This window comes from Schistocerca cancellata, chromosome 1, assembly GCF_023864275.1.
Source record: "Schistocerca cancellata isolate TAMUIC-IGC-003103 chromosome 1, iqSchCanc2.1, whole genome shotgun sequence".
NCBI classification, from domain to species: Eukaryota; Metazoa; Arthropoda; class Insecta; order Orthoptera; family Acrididae; genus Schistocerca; species Schistocerca cancellata.
In genome coordinates, this window is record NC_064626.1 from 942,226,870 (window position 1) to 942,241,408 (window position 14,539).

General features: G+C 39.0%; 1 protein-coding gene across 11 annotated transcripts in view; it reads right to left on the reverse strand.

Moving 5' to 3' along the window:
- Positions 1-1,477: 1,477 nt before the first annotated feature.
- Positions 1,478-14,539, reverse strand: part of LOC126191547 (uncharacterized) — a 344,682-nt gene continuing 331,620 nt past the window's right edge. For all 11 annotated transcript variants that reach the window (XM_049906193.1, XM_049932534.1, XM_049932525.1 and 8 more), the window contains one exon: positions 1,478-3,451. In XM_049906193.1, the coding sequence (XP_049762150.1) occupies positions 3,287-3,451 (165 nt within the window). In that variant the 3' untranslated portion in view covers positions 1,478-3,286. The remainder of the gene's footprint in view (positions 3,452-14,539) is intronic.

Below are 14,539 nucleotides of genomic sequence, written 5' to 3' on the forward strand. Positions count from 1 at the left end.
TTTATGTAAACACATTCTGGCTTTTACATCGGGATGACTACCACCAAATTATCAATTAGGATGAATGGGCATAGGCACAGCATGACTACCACCAAACTACCAATTAGGATGGATGGGTATAGGCAGAGGGTATATACTGCCAACACACAATATTGTACTGCAGAGCATGCTCTACAACATGACAGTCATAACCTCGGTGCCTGTTTCAGCACACACACACACACACACACACACACACACCATCTGGATTCATCCCCCAGACAACAGTTTATCAGAACTTCGTGGGTGGGAACTTGTGATACAACATGACCCTGGTTCTTGCCACTCACCTGACCATAATTTATACTAATTTCTTCTGTCTCAGCATTTCTTCACAGTAACTACTCTTTTCTTTACTCTGTTTTAGTTTTATACATCTTACAATGTCTTGCCCATCTATTTTTCACTGCCCCCTCCCACCTCTGCACTTAGCTTTTCGCTCTTACTAACTCATTTACAATGTTTCGGCAATAATCTCTGTCATGCATATTACCCTGTCTTCCAGCTTTAAGCTCTCAGGTTTTCAAATCTCACCCAATGCAGACCCCAACAATCAGACTTTCCTTCTCAACCCATCCGGTAAGTCCTCTGCAAGCTTGCCTAATTATAACTTTCTTTTGTGTGTGTGTGTGTGTGTGTTCTTGGTGAGTAGACTCTTTATCTATCCAGTTAAATTATTTTGTCAAATATTGATTGTTTTTGTTGTTGAACTATATGATACACTTAAGGATCCTATCTATTACACCACTGTCCATTTAATTACAGCACCTGACTGCATGCAATGCTTTAGATAAGTGGTGACTAGGCATTCAGGGGTATACCCATTATGTCACAGAATGTATTAAGATATTCACTCAGAACACAGATGGGGTAACATAAGATGGCTGTTAGGTTTTTTATGTTATCAAGAATTTTGCTAATGGCACTATTCTGATTTTTTCTGTTAAGTATCTGACACAGTTGCAAACCTATGAGAGACATAAAAAGGATGGGCCATAAATCTTATGATAAGAAATACTAAAATATTTTGGAATGAATGTGCTGAGATGGAAAGACTGATAGCTGACATGCTTGTCTCACTTTTTGTGGGTGTTCTCACAGGTAAGTATTTTGGCCTGTTGGGAACTCATTTTATTGATTTGCTGTAATGATATTACATGACATTGGTTCTTTTTGTGTGTTATTGTTATGGTTTAAACAATATTGAACCTTATATGGATATTTAATTATCTGTTTTCTTCAATTTTATAAATATTTGTTTGGTTATCTCATATTCAAACTGTTTGGTCAGCACAACTAATTTAACAGAATTTGTGATCAATCATTTAGTAGAATGTTTGAGTCAATTTGATATACAGATACATGGGGTATTCATTTAGGTTAATCACTATTTTCCTCATTTTTGTTTGTGAGTAACTGAATTCATAAAGAAAACATATTTCTGTTGAAAAGGTATTTATTATTAAAAACTTAATTGCACTGCTATCTTATAATACAATTTCATCACATACATAAGAAAATGTAATAACGGCACAGTTTAGTAACACGAGCCATGTAGCTAAAATTGATGACAAATAATTCCACCAATATTGCTGCCATTAACCACCAACAGGAAAAACTAGGTTAACAAAATTTGTAGTTATGGCAACATGTTCTTTACAACTTCATTTATATATGTAATCAAACAAGAATATCTGCTTCTGGGAAGCAGAAAAATGTGAATAATTTAGTGGACAGATCTAGCAGTACACTGTTCAGCATGTTAGATGACCCAAAGAAAGAAAGATATGATCCTTACTACAGTGCCAGTATATTTTTTTAGAATTATCTTCCCAAAAGGTGATTTTACATCAAGGGGTAAACTGACAAAACTGTCCAACATGCTCTTGTCCAGGAACTGTGTACATATCACCTAATGTCATGCCTAGCATGATGTACTCAAATGACAAGAAACCCCGATCATCAAACTGTAGAATGAGGATAGCCATCAAATGTAAACATCATTAATGTCAGTTAACATTCTTGGCATACATATTAATACACACTCTAAAAAGCTATTTTTAACGTCAAAATTAGAATAATTTTGTACAAATTTAAATTTGTGTACAACTTGATTGCTCTACAAATCGTTCAAGTATTCCAAAAAGAAAGTATGAGAATGGTTACTTAAGATTATACTATATAATCTCTTCAATATACCATTCTTAGAGACTTAAATCAAACTGATTAACTTATTACATTTTCATTAAAACAATAAATAACAGTTACTAACCCAGTGTCTTAAATTCATCTAAGACATCCAAGTTTGTACTTCCACTTAATAATATAAGACTGGTATGTTCTTAGAACAAACCATTTAGTACAGGGCATTGCCCATTACAGTTTACATAGCTCAACGAATTTCCAATAATACTCATGTAATTCAAGATGTGCCATTTATTTCTCTTTGTTTATTTCCTTGTTTTTACAATTGTTCATCCTGTCATGAGGCTAAATGTTTATGAAAGTCTGCCAGTTATGGGTGAACACAGAATATGGCCTCACTGGTCAGAAGTTTTTTCTCTTAAAATAGAAATTACTGAGGAAAGTAATTTGTACTTTTGAAATTCTAAGAGTTAATGAGCTGTGTCAATGGCTGAATGGCACTTAATTAGGAGAATTTTTAAAAATCTTCACAAACACACATTTTTGTACACAAGACTCATCAACTACTGCAAAACTTGACATTTGCTCATTTTTTTCTTATATTGCAGAATGACATATACATATATAAAAATGTCTGTAGCGTACTATACAAAAGTCTTTTTCTTTCCAATGACTAAATAGAATATGTACAAATTTTAATAGTATATTTTCTGTGAACAAGCATTCACAATGCAGCAGGACTTGTCACACGTTCAGTATAATTAATATAAGTCTGAACTTATTATATTCCACAAACATTTATCACAAAATAAGTCAATGGGAAAAGGCTTTAACAAATGTTCTTAAAAAAATAGTAAATGTTGTGTTTAATTTTTCTTCAAATGAAATCATTGCATTTCAAAAGGAATATTATTCAATTCCCAATAAAATAATTGCCAATTAAACAATACAGTCAAATATCTTTAACACATTTTCAAATTTACAGGCACTTATTGAATCAGATTACTTCTGTCTATAAATGATGATGAATGATCTTATTGTGCACAACAATGTTGTCAAGCTGTGGCCATAACATCTTACTGACAAAACAGATATTACATTCTTACGTTTCTTCATAGATTTCATTATCAATGCGGCTGTTCTTCACTCCTGTCTTTCCAGTCCATGGGTAAACCTCAGGGCAAGCCTGGCAGGTACGCATGTATCTAACTCCAGATTTATGCCACAAGTTGCACACCTTGGGGTTGTTGCATTTCTTGGGTCTATCCTGTAACAAATACTTGCTCATTAGTCTTCATATATTCAAGCAGTTGTTAAATGAAATTAACCAGCCAATAACAAACACTAATAGTGTGAACTTAATGAAGAAAAGTGACAAAATGGAGTTGGTATAACAATCATACTTCCAAAAAGATGGATAACATGTAACAGACTACACTCAGTATTAAGCTCTTGGACAACATGTTAATTCCTTGGAAGCTTAAGATCAAAGAGAAAACACTGAAGAGTATTACACTCCTTCTCTTTGCAGGACTACAATACCTTATTTTCTCTGGACTACAATACCTTATTTTCTCTGAAGTTTCTGACAAAGAAATGCCATGCTCTTGAAAATGGAATTAGGTAACATTTTATATTTTGCAGCAGTGAGTCACTCTCTTGATATAAATGAAAAACAAAATTTAATACTTGAGCTTTCAGAATATTTCCAGTAGTTCCTTAGCAAGGAAAAGTAGATGAAGAAACAATCAGGAAAGGGCAATGAAATGTGTCCATGGCAAGCAGGGAGCGACTCGTCACTCACTGTGTCAGTGGAGAGGAAAAGCAGGTAAAGAACTGGAAGTGAAAATTGGCTAACATTGTACAACACTCATCATGAGCTGCAAGTAAGCAATGGCTGAAGACCCAGGACTGAAAAGAACGAGAAAAATTAAAGTGATGCAAATAAAAAAATAGGAAAATTAGGATACTGAATAAATGGACGAAAAACAAAAGAAAAAAATGATCAAATAGTCCACAGGTGTAATGTTGGTTAATAGTGTCCAACAGGCACAATATTTTGACAATCCAACTTGTCACCATTGGTCAGGTGCACTTATGAACTGCCTCCTGGGACCACATGGCCAGCTTATATCCCCCCTGTGAGCTGTTCTGTGAACAGTGTGCACCCGAGGGCACATGTCAGTGGCCAAGAAGGTTACTGTGTCGCTGACTGTGGCCGACGATGCTCAGCAGGGCACCTCTGAAGTGGTAACATGGGTGTAGTTACTTTGTTCACCCTCATTGTCAGGAAATTGTGTATGCTGAGTGTCTTCTTAATCACACCCAGTGCTGGTTTCCAAGCTGTGCTGATACTATAGCCGAAGCGCCAGTTAATGAGATTGCCTCTAGTGTGTATTCCAATAGCCTCTCTAATGACATTGTTCCAATACTTGGAAATTTGCACTAAAATACTGATAATGTTCATATTCAGTTGCATGGGTCTCAAACAAACAGTGCTCTGTGACAACTGACTGGTTATGATGCATCAGTCAAGTATGCCACTAGTTTTCTTCGCAGTGACCTTTGATAGTGTGCACTGTTTGTCCAATATATTTCTTGCCACACTGGTGCAAAATATGGTAAACACCAGCCTTCTGTAAACCGAGGTCATCTTTGACGCAATAATGACTGTGTATTATTGGGCAGGCAAAAGACAGTTCTTACTTGGTGCTTTTGCAGTATGACCTGACAGTGCACAAGTTTATGGTAAAAAGGCAGTGGCTGCCACTTTCTCTGTTACTTCATCTGTCTCCAAAGCATTGTAGTGGAGGGGTGCAGAGTGTGGCTAATCTGTCATTCTGTTAACTATTTCTTTGAAAAACAGTTCTGAGGAATACTCTCTGCATCTGATATTGTGCATGCCCTTTATACTAGTGTTTTTAGTACTCCATTCCTCTGCATAGGTTGATGGCAGCTATCTGGTGCAACACAGATCAGTGTGTATTTTTTTCCAATACACACAATAGCCCTCGGTGCCATCAGCTCTTTTCTTGACATGACTTTGGTCTCCATACCAAATTTAATGTTGTGATGAATGAAGTTCAGATGTATGAGGAAGCCATGGCATTTGTCCCTTCCATGAGGTCAGATGAATGTGTAATCAACTTAATGGAAAAAGCAAGTGGGTTTCCATTTGGATGACTTCAGGGTTCCTTGAAGTGCTCCATACACAAATTCACAATCATTGTCACTTCCTCTGTCAGTTCATAGCATTTTCCATTAAACAGAAAATACCTGGAAAAGTTGGTGGTCTTATCATCAAATATCTGATCAGTGAGTTCAAGTGATTCACACAGAGGAAACCAGGTGGAAAGCCAGTGCACTTGAGGCACGCCAGCAACTTACAGCAGTATTTTGTCATGTGGCCTTCTCAGGTCCTATACGAGATTTCACTGACCATCCTAACACAATTGCGATGTTAGCAAACCAAGGGAGAATACCACAAATTTATCACAACTGAACAAAAATATATGTATACTTGAACACAGATAGTTCCCAAACTAACAAAGGAATATTCCACTGCAAAAAATAAAAATAAATTAACTTCACAAATTTCTACAGCAAGTCTCATGCTACAACAGAAGTAGCATAGATGTCTTAGAGATGGAACCATCATTCAGTAGCTAGTGAAATGTTTGAAACTGATTTCTAATAGGAAAAAAAATTATGATATCGCTCTTAAAAAAAAAAAATTGATAGTATAGCAAATAATGAAGAATGATAGCAAGAGAGATTTCAAATTGAAACACAAGATAAAGCACTAAAGCAATGGCATGCAGAAAATTAGTTTTTTGTACTATAAATATGCAGAGATGTGCAAGTCTTTTGGGGGGGGGGGGGGGGGGGGGGGGAACACAAACACACACCACTTTCCGGAGGAAACTACGAAAAAGTAAAGATAAAAAAAAAAGCTTTTCTTTACCAACCTGTGGCCATGCTATAGTAAAATATGACAAATGTCCAAGCATTTGGAACACTACACATTCATTTTGGCAGGAAAGAGGAGCAGACTGAATGAAATGGATATGTTCCAGCACTAAGTTTAACACTACTCAGTAGCCTGGATTAAGGGATACACATTACAATAGGGGGGCGAAGCAAACCAAACAGCGGCTGAGATGTGGAAGAGAGCAAATTTAGAAATTGAGGAATAGAGGAAAACCTGAGAAGCAACTTGAAAATTGAGTAACGGGGGATACAAAGTCTGGAATAAAACAATAGGTGAAACTAAAATGTTTGTCATCTAAGAATGGTGGTGGGAGAACAGCAAGTACTGAAACTTATATAATTCTGTGACGTGCCTGTGCTGAGAAAAGGATGAATCCAGATCGCCTTCCTGGCTAAGCAGGACCAAGTTCACAGCTTTTGTGTCCAGTGCATGCTCTGCAACTGAATACTGTTTGTTACCAGAATATAGTCTTTGTTTATATCCTTGATCTATATAGCAGCTTACTTAGCATGCATCACAGGAAGATGAATCATAGTGGCACATCAGCTGATATGTAACATGATGTAGATTAACACCAGCTATGGAGATGTAGTACATGAAGACAAAAAATTGCAGTTACAAGGGTGGCAGATCATTTGGCGAGCAAATTTCTTAGGAAGGACAAAAGTTTGGCCAAGATTTAAGGAGTACAAGAGTGATAAGAAGTTCTTTTTGGTGGTCTATGGGGGAGTAGTGTGTAAAATATGCTTAATTTAATAGTATGTCTTCAGAAAATCAAGGCTTTGTCAGAAATGCTGGTCAACATGCTTCAAGTTAAGGTAGTATTGTTTCACAAACGGCACTCCTTGAGGATACTTGTTTACACAAGTTTCATAATAGACAAGTACTAATACAGTTTATAACAGCTGAATCATCTTTTTAATGTATATCTTGATTCATTCCACTTTCTTTGGCGTCAATCTACATGATAGAATCTACAAAGTATGATGAATGAACAGGGTTTACTGAATCACTAGTTTTGGAGTAGCTTAAGGTAGCAGTTTTAAGCTAATTCTGAATCAGAATCAGACAAGAAGTTATGGTTGTGCTTTGCATTTTTACACTGAAGAAGTAAATAAACAGATACTTGAACAGTGACTGCAACAGCAGGAAGGAAGAAAGTTGTTCGTGTCATAAGAATGATAACTTTAATAGTGCAAGTATAGTCTTTGTTCTTTAGGTTGCTATATACTGCAATATGGACCTGACAATTGGTGAAAAGAACATCAAAACAGAGAAAGGTGACATCAAACTCCAAAACGGTTGCTGAATCTTGTCAATTAAGAAGTTCTGATGCATTCAGAAGCAGAGTTACATCATGGGTCAAGATGAGGAAAGTGTCTTGAATGTAACTGAATCAGAAGTATGGATGAGTGCTCAGGAAATTCAAAAATCAATCCAAAGTGACATATAAAATGACTGATAAAAAAGAGAGCCATTCTGTTTACTGCTGGGGACTGATGATGTCTCGGGTCTGCTAAGAGGAAGGCACTACCTGAGGAAATTTTTATCAGTAGCTATATCATACATGCAGAAAATTTTGATATACAGGGGAATAGATTAGATATCTCTAGCAAGGCCTATGAGTGGGAATTAAGGGACATAGATTCTGGATGATCCCATTAATGATTAATAAGTGCAAAAACAGAAAGAATCTTACAATCAATAGACCTCAGACAATAACCAAGGTAGAAATATATTCAATGACAAATCACAAAGTTTTTTGTGATGAATTTGTTCTATTAAATGTTCTTGGAGCACTTCTCACATTAATTATTTATGACACTCTCAGCTTTTGACAATATGCAACAGTTACAAAAACATTTTACTGTTGAAGAAGTAATGGAATCACAGAGAAGTTCTGTAACTGATATACCTGTGTCCACTGTGACTAGAGATTGCATTGGCACCAATGATGAAATGTCACTCACAGCATCTTTGTTTCAACCACACTGTATAATAGAGGGCAGATTACTGTGCAAGCTCTCAGTACTAAGTGCCCACTTCCACACTTTGCTGAGTGTGAATCCCATGCAACTAATAAAGTTCTAATTTTCACAATCTCTTTGATAACTGTGTAATCCCTGTCTTCTCAAACACAATTTTGTGCTTGTTCATAAGACTGTCTTCCACAACAGCAGATTTTTTAAATTTCTGTACTTGATATGCAATCGGTGTTTGGTACAGCACTGGGAAATGGTTTGAACAGACCATACCAAGTAGTTACTGCCACAGTCACAGGAAATACTGAAAACAACTGGGACTCTGAAATCATGACTATATCCTTTACAGGGCACATCATCTCTTGGATTTTCCTAGGCAGTCAAAAGACAGTTTTAGTTCCACATCTGTTTAAGATTCACCCTATTTTATTCAATGTTGTTCCACAGACAGAAGGAACGTCATGGATTTTGTTCTCCCAGCCCCAGTATTTTATTGGACATTGAAATGATACAGGCAATCGGTACATGCCCCAGAGCCAGCCATCTTATTCTTTGCACCACACTTGGTGCCCAAACATGACTACAGTTTGATGTTTGTACCAACAAAAACAGTGCTTTAAAGCAACCAAAAATTACAGACCTCCACACTTCCCAGAGGCAGGTACATCAAGTTTATAACAGTGGTGTTAGCCATAATTTGTGTCAATCTTAACGAGTAGGTGTTTTGGCTGACAAGTCACCTTCTCTGTCATATTTCCGACCACAGTTGAACTTACAAGCTCTTGTATTTAAAATGATTTAGCCTGGTGCTGAAGGTAAACTGACTGCTGGTTTTTACATATCAGCGTTTCTCTAGTTCTCTAGTATTAATGTAGTACAGGTGTATTACTGAAGAGGTATTTTAAAATTTTCAGAAATGCCACTTTGTCGTGGATGTCGATATAAGCCAGACAACCTCTGCTATATCAGTAGGAAGTTAACCTTTGTCAGAAATAGGAAGAAAATTTCAACAGTCATAAAGAAAGCATATAAACATTACTTTGGAGTAGAGATAGGAGACCAAGATAAAGAATAGGCACAACATTTATGTTGAGCTACATGTTACTGCAAACTAATTCAGTGGTGGAAAGGTAAAGAGAATGTGGCACTGTTCGCTGTGCCAATGGTGTGGAGAGAGCCCAAGGACCACGTTACTGACTGTTATTTCTGTCTAACAAAAATTCAGCATTGTACAAACAAAAAATCAAAGAGGTACATAGTTTACCCAGATCTGCCTTCAGTGAGAATGCCAGTGCATCATTCTGAGAGCCTTCCAGTACCTTCAAAAACTCCAGATCAAATTCAGAGTGACAGTGAACTAAGTAGTACTGAAGAAATCACAGATGATGATCCTTTATATCACTGCAAAAGTGAGTCATCATCACATTTGTTAACACAAGCAGATTTAAAGGATTTAGTACGTGATCTAGGACTAAGTAAACAAAAGGTGCAGCTGCTTGGTTCAAGACTACAAGAGTATAATCTACTCCACCAAAGTACTGAAATCAGTGTGTTCAGGCACAGAGAACATGCCTTTATTTCCTATTTTGCAACTGACAGAGCACTGACATTTTGCAATAACGTTGCTGGCCTAATGAAAGTGCTGAACTTCACCTATATTTCACAGGAGTGGAGACTTTTCATAGATGTGTCAAAGACAAGTCTCAAGGGTGTTTTGCTCCATAACGGAAATAAAATACTCTCTGTTCCACTAGCTTACACCAGCTTGACCAAGGAGAATTGCGAATTCATACAAATGATGCTAAATTCATTACAATACAACAAATAGAAGTGGAAAATATTTGCAGATTTCAAAGTAATTGCTACAGTACTGGGAATGCAATGAGGCTACACAAAGTATGCCTGTTTTCTTTGCAAGTGGAAGAGTCAAGACAGAAATTCTCGCTACAAGAAAAAGAAATGGCCTAGGCGGAGATGGAAAGTGAGCGAAAAGAATGTACAACATGGAAGTCTGGTAACTCCTGAACATATACTACTTCCACCGCTTCACATCAAACTTTGCCTAATGAAACAATTCATAAACGTCATGGATCCAACAGGCAGTGGGTTTGCATATCTAACTACCAGATTCCACCGTCTTTCAGCTGCAAAAATAAAGGAAGGTGTATTCGTGGGCCCACAAATCAAGGAGCTGCAGAAAGATGCAAATTTTGAAGCACTTTTAACTGACAAAGAAAAGACAGCATGGGACTGTTTCAAGATGGTGTCAAAAAACTTCCTCAGAAGAAGAAGAGCTACTAACTACAAAGCAATGGTGGATGACATGATCAAAGCATATCAAGATCCAGAGTGCAATGTGTCTTTGAAGGTACATACGATGGACTGTCATCTGGATTACTTCAGAGAGAGTTGTAGTGCCATATCGGATGAACATGGGGAAAGTGTTGTGGCTCGCCGATTACGCATGTGGCTCGCGCAATTACGCACGACCTCTACATGTGGCGCTGTCTGCCAGCCATGCAGCAGCTGCACCATCTAAGCGGCCAGCCGAGCAGCGGCCGCTAGACTGAGACTCAGTGTTTAATCGAATGCCGACTTGTACACAGGTCAACTTACTCAGTGACTTATATGTGTTCTTGTGATGTCCGAAATATGTGTTAAATTTGAAGATTTAACAATTGGCGATGAAGTAGTGCATTTTTCCTTTTCACCGTTGACTCACAGGGTTCCATGGCTACTGTCGAGCAGCTCTTGCAAAATCTCCTTGAACAGCAAACGCTTCTAACAGCGGCGATTCACGATTTCGTCGCGGCGTCAAATGCGGGGCGTTTCTCGTCGTTGGCTGTACCTCCTTTTCCACCTTACGACGAGATGGTGGAAGACTGGTCTGATTATGAAAAACGTCTTCGACAGCACTTCTTGGCATTTCATGTCACAGACGAACAACCTTGTAAGTCTCTGTTCCTTTCCTGGATTTCACCTCAAATGTATCGGTTGTTGTCGCAATTGGCTCCTTTGAAGGATCCTGCGTCTTTGTCCTTTGCTGAAATGTGCTCCCTTCTGTCTGTCTATTTTCAAAAGCAAATGCATGTGATAGCCTCTCGTGTTGCCTTTTATCATTGTCAAAAACAACCAAATCAGTCCTATCGCGCTTGGGCTGCTGAACTTCACGGCCTCAGTCGAAAGTGTCAATTTGTTACTGACGTTCACAAAGAATCCTATGCCGATTCCATGGTACGGGATGCTATTATCCGGTCGGCGCCCGACAAAGAAGTTCGGCAACATGCCCTTCAGTTGGCGAATCTGACTCTAGATGAAGTTCTCTCCACTGCGCAGTCTTTTGAAATTTCTCGCGCCGCTGGGGCGCAAATAGAAGCGTGGGGTGACGTCAGGGAAATACAACCTCTGTGCGCTGTTGACGACGCGTGCGGCACGTCCCCACCGGCCGACGTGGCCGCAGTACGCTCCCACGCGCAGCCTCGGCCTAGCCGTAAACAACCCACTAAGAAACTGCAGCAAAATCCCCAGCAACTTCCTTCATGTCCGCGGTGTTTTACAAAACATTCACGCGAGGATTGTCCCCAACGTTGGGCTGTGTGTCACAATTGCAAAAAGAAAGGTCATGTGTCTTCCGTATGTAAATCCGACCGCATACATGATGTTCATGAACATGACGCTGATTCTGATTCTGTGTTGCCTGTCAATTGCACTTCTTCCCTTACAGGGAAGTTACCGTATTTACTCGAATCTAAGCCGCACTTTTTTTCCGGTTTTCGTAATCCAAAAAACTGCCTGCGGCTTAGAATCGAGTGCAAAGCAAGCTGAAGTTATGAAAAATGTTGGTACGTGCCGCCACAACTAACTTCTGCCGTCGAATATATGTAGAGCTACGCAGGCATGCTTTGTGGGCACAAGGATAAATACTGGCGCCAAAACCTCTGCGTCAGTAAATAAATTTTTTAAAAAGAAGTGGAAGACGAGCCTGTTTTCTCCGCCGCGAGTTTCGACCACTGCATTTCCATACATTATCCAACGAAGTAAATACAAATTCCGTATTGTTCATCTTAGAATGTGGGCACAATTTCAGTGTACTACGAAAATCTGACTGGCAAGACTGTTTGGGATGTTTGTCAATATGGCCAACTCTACGTTCTGAATTTTTTCCTATCTGTGAGAAGAGATGGTTGCTAATAGGAACCTGATGAAATTTGAATCACATACAGTATTCTCTTCACTATAAGAATAATACGAATGTAAACATTTTGCCATGTATTCTTTCGTGTTTGCTGCTATCTCATTTAAATCCTGTCTGCCTAATAAACTACGAAACTAGAGTGAGACAACAGCAAACGCAGAAGAATATACGTATCGTGTCATGTTTATATTCGTATTATTCTTATGCTTAATAGTGATGCAGTCAGAAATGAAGCACGGCAAGTGACTACATTTTTAAATCTAAGATGACTAATTTCTGTGCAGAATTTGATGTAATAAAGAAGCAGCCGCAAAGATTTTCAAACGGAGAAAAATTTTCGCCTAACTCTCGTTCAGAACATGTTCTATCATACCAGTCTATTATTTGATTCTTGTTGATCATTATCAAAGAAAGCAGCAATGTAAGTAACAACAAATAGCAGTCTCTTGCCATTGTTTCGCTAATGAGACGATTCCTCTTTTTTTTTTTAATTGTACACGGCGGTAGCGCGCACAAAAGCAAGCCATGCCGCGAGCCGCGACAGGCCGTAAACACGCACTATCAGAATGCGACAAACAATGCACAACATAGTGCAGTAATGCATTTTCAGCTTAAGAGTGACGCAGACACCTATAACAAAGAAAACGGATCAGATCAAAGCAAAATAAGCAATCGATTCAAACCAGACGAAGCACGTGAAAAAGGAAGGGTACCCGTATAAATACGGACGGAGCGCCTGACGCATAGCAATGGCTACGTGGTAAAGCTTAACTGCTAACCTTACGACTCGAACCAAACTACTGTAGCTGTATCGTCATTCATTCGACCTAAATTGTGTCTCATATTACAATGGACCAACTTTGTTTCGATTTGGAGGTGCGGCCTAAAACTTTTCTCTCCCCTTGAATTTCGAGTCTCAAATTTCAGGTGCGGCTTAGATTCGAGAAATTTTTTTTTTTCCCTTTATTTCGAGTCTCATTTTTCAGGTGCAGCTTAGATTCGAGTGCGGCTTAGATTCGAGTAAATACGGTATTCCTCACTGTCCAAATCCTTGGGCGAGATGTTCGCATGCAAGTGGATACCGGTTCTGCTGCCACTACAATTAATTCTCAGACATATCTTCAGCTGGGTTCTCCACTCCTGTCCCCTGTCATTTGGCAATTACGGATGTACAATAAACAGAAGATTTCTCTCTTGGGACAGTTTAATGCTGAGGTATCTTACAAATCCGTCGTTTGCACTGTTCCCATATTTGTGGTCGACCAGAGCAACACAGAAAATCTTTTTGGTTTCGATGCCTTTCACCTTTTTGGGTTCTCCATAGATGACTCTGTCAATATTGTCTCTGACGCTATTCCTTATGCTCAACTGGATTCCTTGTCGACGACATTTTCGTCCCTTTTTTCTCCTGGGTTAGGCCGTGCAAACGACTTTGAAGCTCATATCACGCTCAAACCCACTGCTCGGCCTAAGTTTTTTTGGGCTCGGCCCATTCCTGTGGCCCTTCGTGATCGGGTAAAACAGGAGTTGGATCGTCTCACTGCTTCAGGGGTCTTGCTTCCTGTCACTTCCAGTGAGTGGTCCTCTCCTGTCGTTGTAGTTGCTAAGCCCAATGGTGATATTCGTCTCTGTGGCGATTTCAAAGCCACTGTAAATGCTCAATGCCTCATCGACACTTACCCTACGCCCCGTCCTGAAGAACTGTTCACTAAACTCGCTGGAGGACAGTATTTTTCTAAAATTGACCTGTCGGAAGCTTATCATCAACTTCCTCTCGACGCTGCTTCCCGGCAGTTTCTGGTCCTTAACACGCCTTTCGGCCTCTATCAATACCAATGCTTGCCATTCGGGGTTGCTTAGTGCCCCTGCTCTCTTTCAGCGATTCTTGGAACAATTATTGCTCCCTGTCCCGAGGTGTATCAATTACATGGACGACATTGTTGTCACTGGCTCCACCACTGAAGAACATCTTCAAAATCTCCGCACACTTTTTAATGTCTTACAGACTGCCGGTCTTAAGTGTAATCTTCAGAAATCACAATTTTTTCAGGCATCTATCACGTACTTGGGGTTTCAACTCTCTCGGGATGCTTCAACACACTGTTGCTGCGATCGATGCCCTTCCTCGCCCTACATCTGTTAAGGAACTGCAGGCTTTCTTGGGGAAAATAGCATACTATCACAAGT